The 18,294-nt window shown below is 39.9% G+C and overlaps 1 protein-coding gene across 16 annotated transcripts in view; it reads right to left on the minus strand.

Annotated features, from left to right (window-relative positions):
* ENOX2 (ecto-NOX disulfide-thiol exchanger 2) overlaps positions 1-18,294 on the minus strand; it is a 284,143-nt gene that overhangs the window by 31,090 nt on the left and 234,759 nt on the right. For all 16 annotated transcript variants that reach the window (XM_021080170.1, XM_013991000.2, XM_021080157.1 and 13 more), the window contains 4 exons: positions 16,252-16,485; positions 13,357-13,569; positions 11,475-11,581; positions 1,501-1,615 (listed from right to left, as the gene is read on the minus strand). In XM_021080170.1, the coding sequence (XP_020935829.1) occupies positions 1,501-1,615; positions 11,475-11,581; positions 13,357-13,569; positions 16,252-16,485 (669 nt within the window). The remainder of the gene's footprint in view (positions 1-1,500; positions 1,616-11,474; positions 11,582-13,356; positions 13,570-16,251; positions 16,486-18,294) is intronic.

Raw genomic sequence — 18,294 nt, forward strand, 5'->3', positions numbered from 1 at the left:
ACTGTTTGAAAGTGTTAGCTATCCATTGATTACAAAGGGTTTATTCAATATATATGGAGGTTCATGTTTAGGGATCTAACATATTGCAAAAATAGAGGATGTTAAGATATAACAGCTAATGAATGCTCTCAAAAAGTATGAGTTGGTGATTTGCTTCCCTTAAGAGTTTTCGTTCATGGAGATTCTGGGATCACTAAGTGGCTAGAGCTGTTGACCTCGAAATTCAAGTACTGGAACCAATCAACTATGACTCACATTATAACGAATCTGGCTTCTGTCTCTCTCTGTCTATCTCTTGGTCTCTGTCTCTGCCTCTCTGTCTCTGTCTGTCTCTCTCTCTCTCTCACACACACACACACACACAGAGTGAGCGGGCACAGTAAACTATCACATCTCCATTGTGTAGCACAGTGCCTGGGATGTAATAGTTATTAAGTGAATGAATGAATTCACTTAACCACCACAAAAATCTTTGTTATATGGGTTTTTATAATGTATTTCTTATAAGTGTGGAAGCTGAGGCTCACTGAGGAAGAAATCCTTCCTATATCAAGAAAAGCAGAGCTGGGGCTAGAACTCAGGTGTTCCGACTAGGTCCAGTGTTTTGTCCACTGTGCCTTACTGACTCCTAAGAGTATCTGGAATAGTTAACCTGAAAACTCTGGTCTTTTAGATGATATTTAATTTCCTCCATGGCAATACCCACTCTGAGACAGTTTGTTAGGAAATTGAAGGGTAGGGCATTATATTGTTCAAACTCATATTGCTGTATGAGTTTCACTGAGGACCCACACCACGACTACTGTCTCACAATGAAATCGTGACTATACTAGGTAGGAGCAAAAGCCTTCACCTGGGCAACCGTAGATGCCTGTTTGGTTCCTAATAAACCTCCAAAGAACCACAATGAAAGGCAGCAGATAGGTAGATTCACATGTTGTTAGCATTTCCCCTTAGTTTATAGATTCTCTTTTAACTTTATGATTTTTTAAGAGAAGTATTTAATTTTATGCAGATATATTTATCAAAAATATCTCATTATTTCTATTCTTGGCAATCATCATCATCTCAAATTATACAACAGACTTATATTTTCCAGAATTTCTTTCATTTCAAATATACATGGCTTTTTACATTTGAATCTTCATCTGTTATTAATTTTGGTGTAAGGTTTAAGTGGTGTAGTGTTCTCATTAATTTTTCTAAAAGTTTGGCTAGTACAGTTTGTACTATAGAACATATTATTAATAAATCCAAACCAAATATAAAACAATGCTGCCTAAATGTCCAGCTCTCCTAGGAAAAAGTCCATTTTTAGTTAGGTACCATAATGGAAGATGGGGATAAATTAAGACTACAGCCATCATGTATTTAGATGGCCTCACCAATTGTTTCTAGCCGGTTCCAGTCTGATGGGTGTGTGCCCATACGGAACATTTTTAAAATATCATCCCTATAAGTAGATGTTGGTTAAATCAAGCAAAACAGAATTATATTTACCTGATTCTTCAGGTTCCTTTGTTTCTGTTGTTTCTTCTATTTCATCATCGGACATCTCCATTTCTTCTTCTCGTCGGATTCCCATTAATTCATCATTATGTATATTGCGAATTTCCTAAGATTAAAAGGTATGATTTTTAGGTGGGAAAGCCTTGAAAATGTTGAAGAGATAAACAGAATTAAGGACAAGGTACAAAAGGATTAAAAAAACATGTAACAAGGAGTTCCCTTCGTGGCTCGGCGTTTAATGAACCTCTAGTATCCATGAGGACGCAGGTTCGATCCCTGGCCTTGCTCAGTGGGTTAAAGATCCAGCGTTGCCATGAGCTGTGGTGTAGGTTATAGATGCGGCTCGGATCTGGCATTGCTTTGGCTGTGGTATAGGCTGGCGGCTACAGCTCTAACCAGACCCCTACCCTGGGAACCTCCATGTGCCACAAATGTGGCCCTAAAAAGTAAAACAAACAAACAAAAAGTAAATTTTAGAGTACTCTTAAGGCAAAGGAGGCAAAGGGTCACGCTGAGGCAGAGGACAGTCTCAATAGACAAAGCAGACGTTGTACATGCTGGCCTGCATAAGGCTTTCTTTCCACACCCAGAGCTCTGGCAGTTGATAATTCTTATATCCCTCACATTTTATAAGTACTGTTGGCTATGGAAGACCTCCTACCTCTTATTCATGTGAATTTTTGGACTTTCCCGTAAGGTTCTGCCATGTTCACCTTCCCATGTCATATCCTTTGATTTTGCTGTTTTCTTTTCTTTCTTTCTTTCTTTCTTTTTTTTTTTTTTGTCTTTTCTGTCTTTTTAGGGCCGCACCTGTGGCATATGGAGGTTCCCAGGCTAGGAGTCCGATTGGAGCTGTAGCCGCCAGCCTACACCACAGCCACAGCCGTGTGGAATCTGAGCTGCACCTGCAACCTACACCACAGTTCACAGCAACGCCGGATCCTTAACCCACTGAGCGAGGCCAGGGGTTGAACCCATGTCCTCATGGACACTAGTCGGGTTCGTTAACTGCTGAGCCATGATGGGAACTCCTGATCTTGCTGTTTTCCATCCTTTCCCTCTCCCCTTGCAGTCTTACTCAACAAAATTCTTAAGCTTTTGTAAGTTTAGGAGTTATAATAAAAATGAGCTCTCAGGACTGAACTCCTACCAGATTAATCCTTTCATGAATAACTATATTCTCTGAACAAAAAAACCAAGCCCAACCCAGTCTCTATTTGATGGCATTGGAGAGTGAACAAAAGCAGGTATATCCAGCATAGGAGCTGACACTTAGAAGGCTATCGCTCTTCCTGTTTTAAAGGGCCTTTTAGTTTGAGAGGAGATCACAATTAGCACCTCACAGGGTGGCTACATTTTTAATAGAAGATCCGGAGTTCCCATTGTGGCGCAGTGGTTAATGAATCTGACTAGGAACCATGGGGTTGCAAGTTCAATCCCTGGCCTTGCTCAGTGGGTTGAGTATCCGGCGTGGCCGTGAGCTGTGGTGTAGGTTGCAGACGCGGCTCGGATCCCATGTTGCTGTGGCTCTGGCGTAGGCCCGTGGCTACAGCTCTGATTGGACCCCTAGCCTGGGAACCACCATATGCCGCGGGAGCGGCCCAAGAAATGGCAAAAAGACAAAAAAATAAATAAATAAAAAATAAAAAAAAATAAAGAAGAAAGAAAATCCGCAGTTTTATATCCTAAGGTAATAAAGGAGACAGTTCAGGGAAACCACTAAATAGCCAGTGGAAAGTGAGGAGGGGACGCCAGAAAGTAGATGGCCAAAGACAGAGGGATCCAAATTCTGCTTATAAGATCTGTTCAAATTGCTACCTGACCCCTGAGGCATAGGGCATTTTCCAAACAACACAGCTAAGGCTAAAACTGAACTGAGATTTTAGGTGCTATCTAAGACAGCTTAAATTCAGTGAAGTAAATTTACCATTAAAACAAAAGAAAATGAAATCAATATTCTTTGAAGGAACATAACAGAATCCATAGACATAGAAGCAAAATATTCACCCAGAAGCCCTCAGTTAACTGATATACCTACAAGGGCTAGGATGAGATGACCTATTTCCAAGAGAAAAGACAATCAACAGAAACCAAACTTGAAATGAACCAGATATGGTAATTAGCAGAACAAGGAGTGAAAGCAGCTATTTTTAACTATCTCAATGATGTAAAGGAAAACTGTTAATAATGAAAAAGACAGCTGATCTTAGTGGAGAAATATGAACTTTAAGAAAGAACCAAAATTCTAAAACCAAAAAATATGATACCTGAAATAAAAGTAATTGGATGAGCTTAACAGTAGAATAGAGATGACAGAATGAAGACAGAACTTAAAACATACAAATCTATCAAAGAACAGAGAGAAATGAATGGGAATCATAGCGATTAAATGAATCAAAATATTTGAGAAAAAATATCTGAAGATTTCTCAAATTTGATGAAATATTCATCTATATATTTAAAGAACTCAGTGAGGTGTTCTCGCCTTGGTGCAGTGGGTTAAGAATCTGACTGCAGTGGCTTGAGTCGCTGTGGAGGCACAGGTTCTATCCCTGGCCTGGTGAAGTGAGTGAAGGATCTGGCATTGCTGCAGCTGTGGTGTAGGTTGCAGCTGCAGCTCGGATTCAATAACTGGGGCCCATGAACTTCCATATACCAAGGGTGCAGCCATGAAATTAAAAAAAACAACTCAGTGGATTTCAAGAAGGATATATGTGAAAAAAAGTATGTCTAGGAATACAGTAGTCAAACTGTGAAAATGAAACATAAAAAGAAACTCTTTAACTCTTTAGTTAACTAAATTTATTGTGATAATTATTTCATAGTACATGTAAGTCATGCCATTACACTGTACACCCTAAACTTATGCAGTGCTGTATATCAATTATATCTCAATAAAACTGGGGGCGGGGGAGAAACTTTTAAAAGCCATAAGAAACCATGACATTATATACAGGGGAACAATAATTTTAATACTTTGATTTCTTTCAGAAACCATAAAGGCTGGAAGTTAGGGAAGCAGTATCTTTAAAGTGCAAGGAAAAAAGAAAAAATGTTTATTCAGAATCCTATATTCAGAGAAAAAATTCTTTCAAGAATGGCTAGAAGATAAATATATTTTCAGACAAATGTAAGTAAAAGTATGTGTCACTCAAGGGCTTACACTATAAGAAAAGCTGAAGAAAGTTCTTCAGGCTGAAGGGAAGTGCTACCAGATGTAAACCCCGATCTGCAGGAAGGCATGAGAGCATTGGAAATGATCAAGATCACACTGGAATAGTCACTTTTCAAAAAAAGTCAAGTATGAGAACTCCATTTTGGAGCAGTCTGCCATCATTTAGGGGCCACTTGATGCCTGTTAGAGGCGCCTCATCACTGAGAATTCCTTGCCTAGAGTAGCCCCAACTGGGCCATCGTACAGGAAGTGTCCAAAGCTCTCTGGTGAAAATTGCCTCCATTTAATGCTACAGTTAATCACTACCTCAACATATTCTCCTTTTTAATTCCTTTTATCAGGAAAAATAATGATTTTTTTTAAGGGCTGCCCCTGCGGCATATGGAAGTTCCCAAGCTAGGGGTCCAATCGGAGATACAGCTGCTGGCCTACGCCACAGCCACAGCCACGCCGGATCCGAGCCACATCTGTGACCTACACTACAGCCCACAGCAACACCAGATCCTTAACCCACTGAGTGAGGCCAGGGATCGAACCCGCAACCTCATGGTTCTTAGTTGGATTCATTTCTGTTGCGCCATGACGGGAACTCCCGGAAAAATAATAATTTCTATATCAAGTTAAGTTTACACTAAATATAAATAACAGTACCTATTAAAGTGAGCTATTCACAGCCATTTAAAAGAATGAAATGATGCCATTTGTAGCAACATAGATGGACCTAAAGATTATCATACTAAGAGAAGTAAGCCAGACGGAGAAAGACAAATATATGATAATGCTTACATGTAGAATCTGAAAAAAATGATACAAATGAACTTATATACAGAACAGAAATAGAACCACAGACTATGGTCACAAAAGGGGAAAGAGAAGGGGAGGGATAAATTAGGAGTGTTGAGATTAACATATACACACTACTATATATAAAATAGATAACCAGCAAGGAGTGACTATATAGCACAGGGAACAATACTCTCTCTCTCTATATATATATATCTATATCGATAATAGACATATCGATATAGATATATATGAATCTCTTTGCTGTACACCTGAAACCAACACAACATTGTAAATCAACTATACTTCAATAAAAAAGTGTGCTATTCAGTGTTATCACTGATAGTTAAGAAGTACTGGAAGAAATAGAACTATTAACATAGGATCCTTCATGTACTGCAGGGGCATTACTTAGAACAGAAGAAAATAATGACTTGCTTGAGAAAAATGAACTTTAAAGGGCTGTGTCAAGAGAGAGATTTGTTATGTCTTATTCAAACTCATTGCACAGAGAACAATAAAGGAATCACTCATTTCTAAAAATTCATTCTATCTCAGGAGCCTGGATTTCAGTTATCAAAGAGCTTTTACTGGAAAGATGATTGTAATGAGGTTTGACACTGGCAAATTTGGATATTGTACAACTTACTTCATCAGGAAAAGTGGTGGCTCTCCTAGTTGCCTAACAAAAATGCAGACTGTCAGAGGGTATAAGCAGAGAACCAGCTCTCAATTCACAGACATGTCATCTAACTCTGGGAAAGTTATTGTGTTTCTCAGAAGAGTAAATTGTGTTCCTTCTAGGGAAATGTCCCAGGGCAGGAAGATATAACTGATAGCTAAGCCATGCCCTGTAGCTGCTCAGCATCTGCAAAGCATCTTTCTGCTTCCAGCTGGGCAAGAAAGTGTAATCTCTTCTTAGAAGTATAAAATGTTCAATAACTAAGCAATACAGCTTATCTAGAGGTCTTTCACATCTTCGAAAAAAATCCCTAGAAATATATCAGACCTATGGGTAAATTTTACCTCAATGCCTCAAAATACTTCAGGAACAAGAGTTACCAGTTCCTTTAGATATAATGAAGTGAGGGTAAGAAAAACTAAGGAGAAGCCTGCTCTAAGCTATTCAGGCAGGCAGGCAGGCAAAGTGGCAGAGCTTAGAGCTCTCTAAACACTAGACAATCCTTCGTAGCTGTAAAGAAACTAAGATCTGTATCATTACTTTTCTATAAATAATCAGTACTAAGTCACATGAATGGAAGCTAAGGCAAAGAGAAAAACAGGTTAGAGGGTACCATAATGCAGTAAACTTAGGGAGAGCATTCAGTAAATGACACTACTCCTAAGTGACGCACATGAGATTTTAATTCTTTGAAAACCTTACCATTAAAGCCCTTGATATCCAAGTGGATCAAAAAAGCGCTACTTTGAGAATCAAACCCTAACAAATAGCTTCAGAGTGATGGGCTAAAAGTTGCATTTACCTAAGGAAGGCATTCTACCTAGTTTGGACATAGGAGCAGGAAGCAGGAGGACTCTGAGCCACTGAAGTGCACGCAGCAAGACAAATAGCTGCCTCCCAGATTTGCCCCTTTTCCCACCCTGACAGATACAGTGCTGAAAGCAAGAGTGGCAGAGTTCCCACTGCGGTTCAGCAGGTTAAGAACCCAACGAGTATCCATGAGGATGCAGGTTTGATTCCTGGCCTTGCTCATTGGGTTAAGGATCCAGCATTGCCATGAGCTGTGGTGTAGGTCACAGACGCAGCTCAGATCCTGCGTTGCTGTGGCTCTGGCTCCGACTGGACCTCTAGCCTGGGAACTTCCATATGCTATGGGTGTGGCCCTAAAAAGAAGAAAAAGAGTGGCAATGACACACAAAAACATTTTCCAGAAATTTTCATTTGTAACTGTAAATCTCTATCTGAAATTGACTGGGTCACGTCACTGATAAAGTAAATTTAAAAAAAAAAATAGCCTTCCTAATGTTCCTATATCGCTGTGTTGCCCATAGTAGACCTGTGATATTTTTCATTTAAACAGTGAACTGGTAGTGACTTGTCAAAATCCATTATAAGGGCTTTGAGTCTGTTCTAGCGGTAACTTTTTCTGAAGCTTAGAAATTTACATACTACTACGCAATGTAGGATCAAGCACTTTCAACACAGAAAAAACCTGAAACCTTAGAGGAAAATTCATGAAAAGAATAATCTCTGTACCAGCTGACATATTTGATTTATCATAAAGTAAGAGAATCATAAGTCATTGCATGTTAATTACCTAACTATATCGTTTCCAAAAAAATTTATGTGGAATTAAATTCATCTTACTCATGTTTTATGACAGAGACATGATTATAAGAAAAGCAACGTTCCTTATGAATTGTGTAACAAAATTGTACTTACCGAGACTTTGAATATTAACAGGAGAGCTGGTGGGGAAGGGGCCAGATGAAGGAATGGAAAGGAGCAGAGGATAAGGAGATAGCTCCTACACTTTGTAGAGATCTGATTTTGAGATATCATTCAAGCCAATGAAGCAAAGCACAAACACAGGCTCTTAATCAATGTCTATTGTATGCTACATGATGGAAATACAAATTAGGTTGATCTAAATTTTGTTAGTATGTGGTTTGATAGCTGAAAGCCAATAGCTAATTTTAGTGCAAATGTGTCCCGAAACGAGGGTATACAGAGGACTTGAACATCTATATGTAAACAGTTCTCCAGAGTTTGGAATAATAGGCCTGGGAATCTAGAGAAAAAGTTATTTTAGCAATCACACTATTTCATTTTACGAGAATGTTGGTACATAGTCACCATGTCCCTCTGCCTGTGGCCCAATGGTATAAAATTTCACGTTAGGGAGAATGCGAAGGAGTGTCTTCTGGTGCCTATTGCTATGCATCTAGTTTCTCTACATCATCCAAGGTTTCATGTGTAATCCAGGCCAGGATCTCAGTAAGAGCAACACACGGGGAAGTCACTGTAGATGCTAACTTTTAGTAAGAGGAGGGGCTTCAGCCTTATCATTTTATTACTCCCTGAAGGTGGGAACATTTTCTCCTTACTCTATTCTCTCTCACCAGAGTGAGACAATGCTGACTGCTGGGAGGAGGATGCCAATGAGACAAGGAATGGGTACTTTGTGACGTGAGGAGGTACCAGCTGGTTTATTCCTCAGGGCAACTGGTAGAAAAGCTTCAATGTCAGACACATCTACCTTGCTGAAACCTCTAACTTGGGAGTTGTATTTTTGATGCCTAGGTCCACAAAAAGCCAGTTTCGTTGGTCAGGTCACTGAGACAATCTGATTCTCAGTGGGGTGCTAAGATGTAGCCCCAATTTAAAAGGACCGTTTTGTCCCTTTCTACAGGATACCTCTTTCTGGCCCTCAGAGTTGCCTGTCATCAAGTGAAAGTATGCAAAGGTAAAAAAAAAATCTTTGAAGCCATGATTTAATGAGGCACTAATATAAAGCAGAAGAACTCTTTCAGGTTGAGGGACTGCAGTGCCAGAGGAAGGTCATGAGCTGTGTTCCGCTCTCCGCAGTTTTACTTATAATGATTGAGGTATTTAGGGTGGACCTTAGTTTAGTCTAATCCAATAGGCAGGAAGATTTTTCTAGGTTTCTGCAAGGTCTGCAAGGGACATCACAAAACATGTCATGCGGGCCATGTGCTTTATCCTCATCACTGTGCCAAGGAAGCTGCGCCACAACATTAGGTGTTCGGGTGTGCAGTGCTCAGCTCTCCACAGGCCCACAGAAATGTCTAGCTCATGGCATGGCTATCTTTACTGAGGAGGTAATTAAACTCAAGCATATACCCACCGGATAGGTAGGCTTGCTGTAACTCCAGAGAGCCTGGATAAATACTATTAATGGAGAATATTTTACTGCCAAGTTGTTTACAAAAGGGTTGTGGCCTAGACAAGGCAGTGCTCCAACCAGAGGCTCTACTCCTCCTGTGAAAGAGGCAGTATAGTATTGGCACAGCTTTCTGTACTGGGTGGGGCAGTTCAGACAGCCTCTGCCAGCCCCTAAAAGGGATCCAAGTGTTTGTGTGTTAAGGCAAGGTGGAGACTACTACCGCTTCCCTACAACTGTAAGACATATTGAGCGTTTTCCTCTTGACTTTTATCCTTTGAAATTATTCAAATGAAATGAAAGATCTTGGGTATTTTAAATTTGGGGTGCCAACCTCCACTCCTCCCCTTGATGGCTTCTGTTACCTTTCTAGCTCCCTGAGGGCAAAGGCGAGCTCATCCTGCAGTGCCTGTAGCAATACCTGAGCCGGAGAAGGTGCTCAGTAAACATGTGCATTGAAATGTTGAATTTTGTTTGTTGGGCTCACGATGTAAAGCAGCCCTAGCATTCTAAAATCATTTTGTGCTACAATAAGATAATAGGTCCCTTTTTTACATGCTAGTTCTTTTTTTTTAACAATTGAAAACTTGACTGGCTTTTTATGACTCTGCCCTCCACTGGGCTGACGTCTTCAGGGATTTTTTTCCCCAGTGACTCTCAGATCCCTTTGCTGAGCCAGACCTGATGGCTCAGAGACTGTCAGTTTATGAACAGAGGTGGGCTGATTTTCCGCTAAATGCTCTTCAGGGTTCTCAACTTGCAGCTACACAAACTATGTCATGTAGTCTCATGAAGGACAAAAGGAATAGATTATTATCTTCATTTTAGAGGTTAGGAAGCTGAGGTTCACAAGGATTAAATGACTGGCTCCAGACCACAAGACAGTTGATAGCAGAGCTCAGAGTGGGAATTTCGAGTCCTGAACTGACCACTTCCTAGCTGTGTCATTTTGCTACATCGCTTAACACTTCTGTGTCTCAGTTTCCTCACATGTGAAACATGGACAGTCTACCTACTTATTATTCTTTATGGAGCTGTTAATGATAAATGGAAATAATACTATTATATATTTACACAGAATTTGCATTTTCAAACTGTCTACATATCTCTTCTATCATTTAATCCAGGTGAAGAAATAGGGCCTGAGAAAGGCTAACTTGCTCAAACTCATGCAGCTACAGTGCGTTAAGTGGAGATTTGAATTAATTTCAACTTCATGTCCAGGATTCTTTTCACTTCACCACATCCATTGGGAGGCTCACACAGGTGAGATAACCAATGTGAAAGTGCCTTATAATATGTAAATTCCTTACAAATGCTACTTAAATATTAAGCAACATGGCAACCTGCATTGACATATAATGGGAGTGCTACCAGACTCGCAGAGGACTCAGTTGAAAAAGTTGCTGCATACATACATGGAAAGTGTCAGGGCTGGCTGGGTAAGGAAGCTACCCATAGGAACAGAAGAACGTGAGGCCTGTGTAACACCATTCCAAAGGCAGATCAGTGTAAACAAACCTCCCATTTTGGCTTTTAATCTTGGATTTAGAATCGCAACTTAATCACATCAGACATATTCTAGTGTTAATGCTAAAAATGTCACTTGCGCACAAGCAGAGAGGTGTGTGTCAATCTTAATTTGAAATCAGAGTCTTCCGTTACCTTTAAAGCTGCCACCTCTAAAGATGGCTGAGCAGGTTTGATAAAAGAAGCTCAGAAATTTCAATGCTCCAGTGTAACACCAGGCAGCTTTCAGCCTCAACTATTAAGACGCGCTAATAAATGTAAGGCAGCCCTAATATTACTGACACTAGACTCACAGGTCAGTAATTATTGTTGTACCCAAGACTAGCTAGCTTAGAGAAGTAAACTTGTAATTATCACAGCTCCATTTTCACTACGAAAGTTTCCATCCAGCAGAATGCATTCAAGACAACACGTGCACATTTATTACCCTTCTGGCAGCAGGTGGTCTGGACACAGCGACAGGCTATAGAACATGTCTCAGTGTTTCATTAGGGCCTTGTTGTGGCCATGGGAGCTTGGCACTATTTAATTCTAGCTAAACTCCAAATCAATAACTTGTTAAAGAAAGAAACTGTACCCCTGAGGGGCTACCAGAGTAAAAAGTTACTAACCTCAGCTTGTTTGCACCAAACGCTGATGTTTTTACGCTGGGCTTTTGTGAAGTGGTCCCATGCTTTTTGTTTGGAGGCAGAATGGTACACAGCTACTATCTGCTCAACTGCAGTGTCAGATCAACAGTTGGATCAATCCGAGCATCATCCAGGAATGGCAAAAGAGGGGAGAAAAGACATGAGAGAAGCGTCAGGCTTGTTGTGTCTCCTTCTATGACATGACTAGACTATGGTTGTGCTCAAAAAAGGCCAGGTGTGTTGGGGTACCATGATTTTAAAGGGGACTCAAAGGCAGAAATATCATCATACAGAAAGAAAAAAAGGACTCCAGAAGGTTTAGGGTAAAATAGTGAGTAAGGTTTTAATATAGGCAGTCTGTATTCATTCAGGCAGGAGAGATCAGACTTGTGAATGTGATTCAGTACCACTGACCCTGCACAGCTTGAGAGCAAGCGGTGAACTGTACCAGCTCCTTTAGACCACTGGCTTCTTTCATAAACCAGCCCTCCAGAATAAGCCTGGATGCGTCACTTCAATGGAATCCTTCCTTTTACTATCAGGAGGTATGTTTAACCAGAATCGTCAAGTTGAAGTCTAAGATGGACAGGATCTATTCTAAGTCTACCTAGATAGGCTCGTGGACTGGAGAAATGTAAGTTTTATGGAAGAATACTGTGTAAGTGCAGTCCTAGAGAGTATTTTTCAGGGTTGCTTAAAATGTCAAATGGGGAAAGGTGTACAAATATTCTGGGGCTTGATCATAATCAGTTCAAGAAAAGGGCAACTTAGTCATGACTTTTGGCTGGGTAAAGAAAGGGAGGATAAGATCCTCTCTCTCCCTGGCTGGGGGTTCACAGTAAGAAGACTCAGAGGTGTTATTTTGTTCTTTATAGCTCTGTTTGTACCCTGTCTACTAATGATTTAAGGATTTATACTCCTATGATGCCTTCTGCTCTCTTTCTATTTATTCTGAAGTCCTAAAAACATATGCTTTCTCCTCCTGGACTCTGTGTCCATAGATACTTTCAAAATAAAAATGGGAAATGAAACAACTACTCCTTAATCCCAGTTATCTATAAGTCAAGTATGGGAAGTCAAGTACAAGAAGAGTGGGCCATAATTGTTTAAAAGCAAAGTCATAACACTGTATCCTTATTCTTAACGGGAATACAGTTTCTAACTCGAAAGATTAAAGTGCATAGTTTTAGAATATGGTGAACTAAAAACAATACTAGAGAGTTTGTCTGCTCTGTCTCATTTAGGAGAGCTTGGATAGGTTTGAAGTGGTACTACTTTTTGAAAATGGACATTTCGGTGGCTTCCCATCCTGTTCCAGTATCTACTGAATCCAGCACAGGAAATGTAGAGGAAGTAAAAAACCCAAAAGATAGAAGTAGCAAATTTGGCTCTTTTATTCGGTTACCTTGGGGAATACAATTATATTTATCACTAAAATGGAGTCCCTTAAAAGCATATTACACAATAATAATGACGCAAATCTGCAGCTAAGAAGCTTACAAATCCTGATGCTACATTCTATCTTTAGCAGTGAAATCCCAAATTTTGCACCAGGGCCTGGGGCTGCTCGTAACTTACTCTAAGAACAAGCAAAAGTAAAAGCACAGGATTGTGGCCTAAGTGTCACTGTTTCTAAGGAGCTCAAATAGCAATACTAGAGAAAATGAACATCGCAGGTGCACACATGGTTCCCATGAAACTGGAGCTCGAGCCCCTGGCAATACAAGGAGAGCACAGGCAGTGATGAGGAGGGCATTGTTCCTTGACCCAGGATGGCTCCGTAGGCCTAGTTCCTGTGTAGAGAGAGTGGTGACTAAGCAAACTGCCCGCTCACCCTTCCAGCAGAACTATGACTTTCACTCACACTGAATGAGAATTCCAGAAAGGGCCTGCTTGAACTTCTCCTTTGCTTCCTCCATGTCTTTCTCATGGGCAGCTTTCTCATTCACCAGGCGGCGGACATGGCTGTTCGCCGACTGGATCATAGAGTAGAAGTTGTTGGCACTGCGACGGTTCACCTCTCCTCGCTCAATCCAGGTGAGTAAGGTCTGCACGGCTTCTGAGAACTTGGAATCATCTGAAAAAAGAGAATTTATTTTTAAATCATCAAAAGTAACCAAATCTCAATCTGTTTTCCCAACATGCTGGCAAGGAGGCCACCATGGCTTTTTGGCAGTGTTTGTGAAATGAATTGCTAAGGGTCAGGAGCCATGCAGGTACATGTGCGCACACAGGCAGCAGGCGGACAGACGGAAAAAATGAAAGACTCAAAATTAGATTGGTTGTAGTCTATGACGAATTTTCAGAAAAAGATTTCTTCCCAAAGTTTTCTTGGCTGATACAGTTTTCACATATTGCAAATTTCTTAACCTCTCTGATTGTGTGTGTGCGTGCGTGTGTATACACACATGTTGTGTAATGTATGAATTAGCAGTGAGAGTACTTCGGAATTCTATAATCTTATTCTTGAATAAGGAGAAGTAAACTTGAGTCTTGAGTTTCACTTGAATTTGACAGTAACATTATCCTGGATCCAAGGAATTATAATGTTGGAAGAAGCCTTAAGAAAGAATTAAATGGCAACATATAGAATGGATAAATAATGAAGTCTTACTGTATAGCACAGGGAATTATATTCAATAGCCTGAGAGAATCCGTAATGAAACAAACATATGAAAAAGAATGTATATGTATAACTGAATCACTTTGCTATACAGAAGAAATTCACACATTGTAAATCAACTATATTTCAATGAAAAATTATGAACTAAAAAAAGGAAAGAGTCAAATGGAAGTTCTCTTGGTATAAACACTTATATCTTTGACCTTTTAAAACATTATTCCTGCATTCAATCCATAGCCCCAGGCCTTCCACTCAGTTCCAGTCCCAGTCTGTTTGGATGTGATTCATTCCATTTCTACATTTCTCTACATTTCTGTTTCTCTTGCCTGAGGAACCCTTCAAGTAGATTTCTACAGCTATCTAAGAGTTTCTCTCTCATGTTAAAATAGTAGCACAGCTCTTTCAAAGCTTCTGGTTCAGCTTTCTGAGATAGCCACTTATGTATTCTGCTGTTAAAGATCCTGAAGGGTGAGTCCATTATAATTCCACTGAAGGCCCACTCTAAGACCCCATAGCCCTGTTTAGCCAGGAATCCTTATATCTGGTGGAAATACCTCTTACTATAATTTGAACTTCTTACCTACTGCCTTTTTTAGTGCAGGTGTGTAATGAGAGTTCAGCCTCACTGTTATAGCTTTTCATTACTTGCATACAGTCTTTATGTTGATGATCACTTAAAACAAGTATTGATGGATAGTTGATTTATTGATGTTTACCTCTTACTTGAGGTCCACACAACCAGCAAATTTATTTAAAAAAAAAATTCAAACTGAGCTGTTGGGTGTCATGTGGACAGGTAAGTCTTGGACCTGGCATCTTACCAATGATTCCAGCCTTTCCAGCTTTTCCAAGTATACCATTATTTCCGTGGCTTTACTCTGGACTCTATATGTTTTCTGTTTTTCTCTAACAGGGAGACAAATCAATCAAAACAAAGGATTTCTTTTTTTGTCTTTTGTCTTTTGAGGGCTATACCCATGGCATATGCAGGTTCCCAGGCTAGGGGTCTAATTGGAGCTACAGCTGCCAGCCTACGCCAGAGCCACAGCAACCCGGGATCTGAGCCACGTCTGCAACCTACACCACAGCTCATGGCAACGCCAGATCCTTAACCCACTGAGCAAGGCCAGGAATCGAACCTGCAACCTCATGGTTCCCAGTTGGATTGTTTCTGCTGCACCATGACAGGAACTCCCCAAAACAAAGGATTTCTTAAATGTGTGAACCCCCTAGGCTATGTGGTACAAACAAGTTTGGTGAATGAGACCTATTTGCAAAGTGGAATTAGCAGCATCTTGCTGAGCCTAGAGCACAAGAAGCAGGGTAAATTCATACGTTTAGAGCTGGGTTGGTGTCATCAATAAGATCAATGGGACACGAGCATTGATCCAATAAAATCAATCATACTCATAGAATGAAAACTGGATTTGAGCTGCTAACACAGGAGACCAGGCAATTAAATTTAAATTAGCAAAATGGCTCCGAGAGTCAAGCAAAGGGAACAGGAATAAAAACCAAAAGGAAAGCAGTCTAACTTAACAATGTATAGAAGTCTCTATAGTTACTGTGCGAAATAATTTGGCCATTTTGTGATTAAAGAAGTCCTCTCTTAGTTGTTGATAGCCAAGTCTTTGAGTAATCTAAGAAGAATGTGCATTGTAACTATTCTCTGGCCCTCATCTTCTCATCTATAAAATGGGATTTTATCAGAGGTTTCTGGGATCACATCAAGTTCTATCATTCTGATTTATCCTAATTTATAATTTAAAACTAATTTGCTATTCACAGTGGAAGGTGGGAGAGGGGCGCTTACAGGTCCCATATCATGGACCACAGCTAAAATTCTATGATGTGGAAATGTGGGAAAAACATTTCTTCCTAATCACCTGATATATGGAGAGGAAAAAGTAGCAGCACTTGAGACAGTGAAGGATCAGAGACACAGGTGGGAGGGACAAACTTTTTGGCTCTTGAATTACTAGGTACACCTCTTTATATGCGAGGCTTCAACATAAGAAATGCTTAGAATTCATCAGTGGGAAATTCAGGGATAACTGCCAAAAACACAAATATATTTATTAAATTTCTCCAAGGAAAAGACTTCTTTTAATTACAAGGCTCGAATGTTTTGTATACCTTTTAGCTTTTCAGCAACAATGCTGCATTCATGATCTGAATAGTGGACCACTGGGGGTGGGGATGGTGGGCGCAACCTTTCTTCTTCCATTCTTCTACGGTGGCGCTCCTCTCTTGCTAGCATACGCTGTTTGCATTCCCACTCATACAGGTCATCTCGAGCCTGTGCAAAATCAACGTGGAGCCGGCCTGTATCCTTTTTGTCAGTGCTAGAGCCCAGGCGAATGCGGTAACCTAAATGCACAAGAGGAAGAGCCCAGTGAGTCAGCATCTGTAGGCGCCTTTTTAAGTTCTGCACTTCAGATGTAGTCGCAGCAGTTTCAAGGGCCCACATAACCCCAAATTCTCTCCCCGGTACTAGCAAGCTGAATCATTAAAGACTTGGATTATAGTCGCATCTCTGATAATAGTTTAATATTCTATGGTTGGGGTCAGTCTTGTTTGTAGGAGTTCCATTCCTTCATCTGCCACCTTACCTCTGACAGAGGGAGGCTCTGTGGGTAATGGTATTAAGAATAAGCCTTATATGGACCATGGAGTAGGAAGGATGGATAACTTCAAGAGTGTCAGTAATACCACCACTCAGAATTTTGATAAAATTCAAATACATCAGCTTGATAGTTCAATCCTCCAAATTGCTTCCTAGGTGTATTTGGTGACTCAGAACCGTTTTTTTTTTATTTTGGAGGGTGGAAATATATAAAATGGGGAGTGGTATGTGATCCAGGTGACGTATAACTTGGGATTCTTAAAAAAAGGTAATGTTATTAGTATTAAGTGGTATAGGACTAGGATTCAGAAAACCTGGATTCAAGTCTACACCTCCACTTTTTATGCCAGATACAGTACCCAAGTTAAATCTCCCATCAAAAAATAAAAAAAAATGTTTTTATTAACTTTTAAACTTTTAGAAACTGAGCTAGCTGCTTCCACACACATTTATCTCATTTCATGCTCAGCATAAGCTTGCAAAGTAACTCCTGCCTTAAACAAACTAAAAATATAGACAAAATATATGAAACAAATTTTTAAGACATTGGACATTAGGCAATGAAGGCAGAGATCACTAAGAGACAAGAACCAAATGTAATGATCCCTATGATTTCCCCAGCTTATTGCCCAGAGAGAGTTTCTAGACCTCAGCACAGGGAGGGAAACTCAGGCAAAGCATGATCTCCCTGAGTTGAGGAGATAAAACTGGGAATCCAGGGACACTATGACAGACAGAGTTTGTATGGCAGAGTACTGGAAAGGGGAGAAAGGTACACAGAGAAAGAACTTCAGAGATCTGCAGAGGGTCCTCCCTATTATGTGGCTGAGTATTAACGTCTATGTGTATGTGTAAACTATCTGACCATTAAAGATAACAATCCCTGCAGCTCACACAGGGCTGGGAATATTTCATTTTCACACCTAATAATTCAGAGAACACTGGATAGAATAATCAGAAGAGTTTTGCCTAAGTTAGTGGGGAAAAATTAGCCCTAAACTAAACCGTCTCTGGTTCTACTGAACAACCTAAAAAACAAGACCTAAAAAGATAAAATTTTTTCAAGTTACTTAACTGTATCCCAGAACGAAGGCCAAGAACACTTACAGGAATGAAAAATAACTGTCACTTGGTAAAATTCACAATGTCTAGTATCCAGCAAAAAATTACCCAATATGCAAATAAGCAGGAAAATCATAATAAAGTTAAAATTCAGTAATCCAAACAGACCCAGATGTGATACAGATAATAGATAAGGATGTAAAAACAAATATTACAGTTGGATTTCATATGCTTAAGAAGCTAAAGAAAAGAGTGAACGTATTAAGTAGAAACACAAAAGGCATAAAAAGAACCAAAATCAAACTTTTATAGATTTAAACCACAATGTCTGAGTTGAAAAAAAAAATCACTGGATAGGACCAATGACATAACAGACATTGTAGAAGAAAATATTAATGAACTTGAAGACATAGCAATAGAAACTATTCAAAATTAAATATAGAAAGAAGACAAAAAAAAAAAAAAGAGTACGTTGAGCTGTGGGACAACTT

Source organism: Sus scrofa, chromosome X (assembly GCF_000003025.6).
Source record: "Sus scrofa isolate TJ Tabasco breed Duroc chromosome X, Sscrofa11.1, whole genome shotgun sequence".
Lineage (NCBI taxonomy): Eukaryota > Metazoa > Chordata > Mammalia > Artiodactyla > Suidae > Sus > Sus scrofa.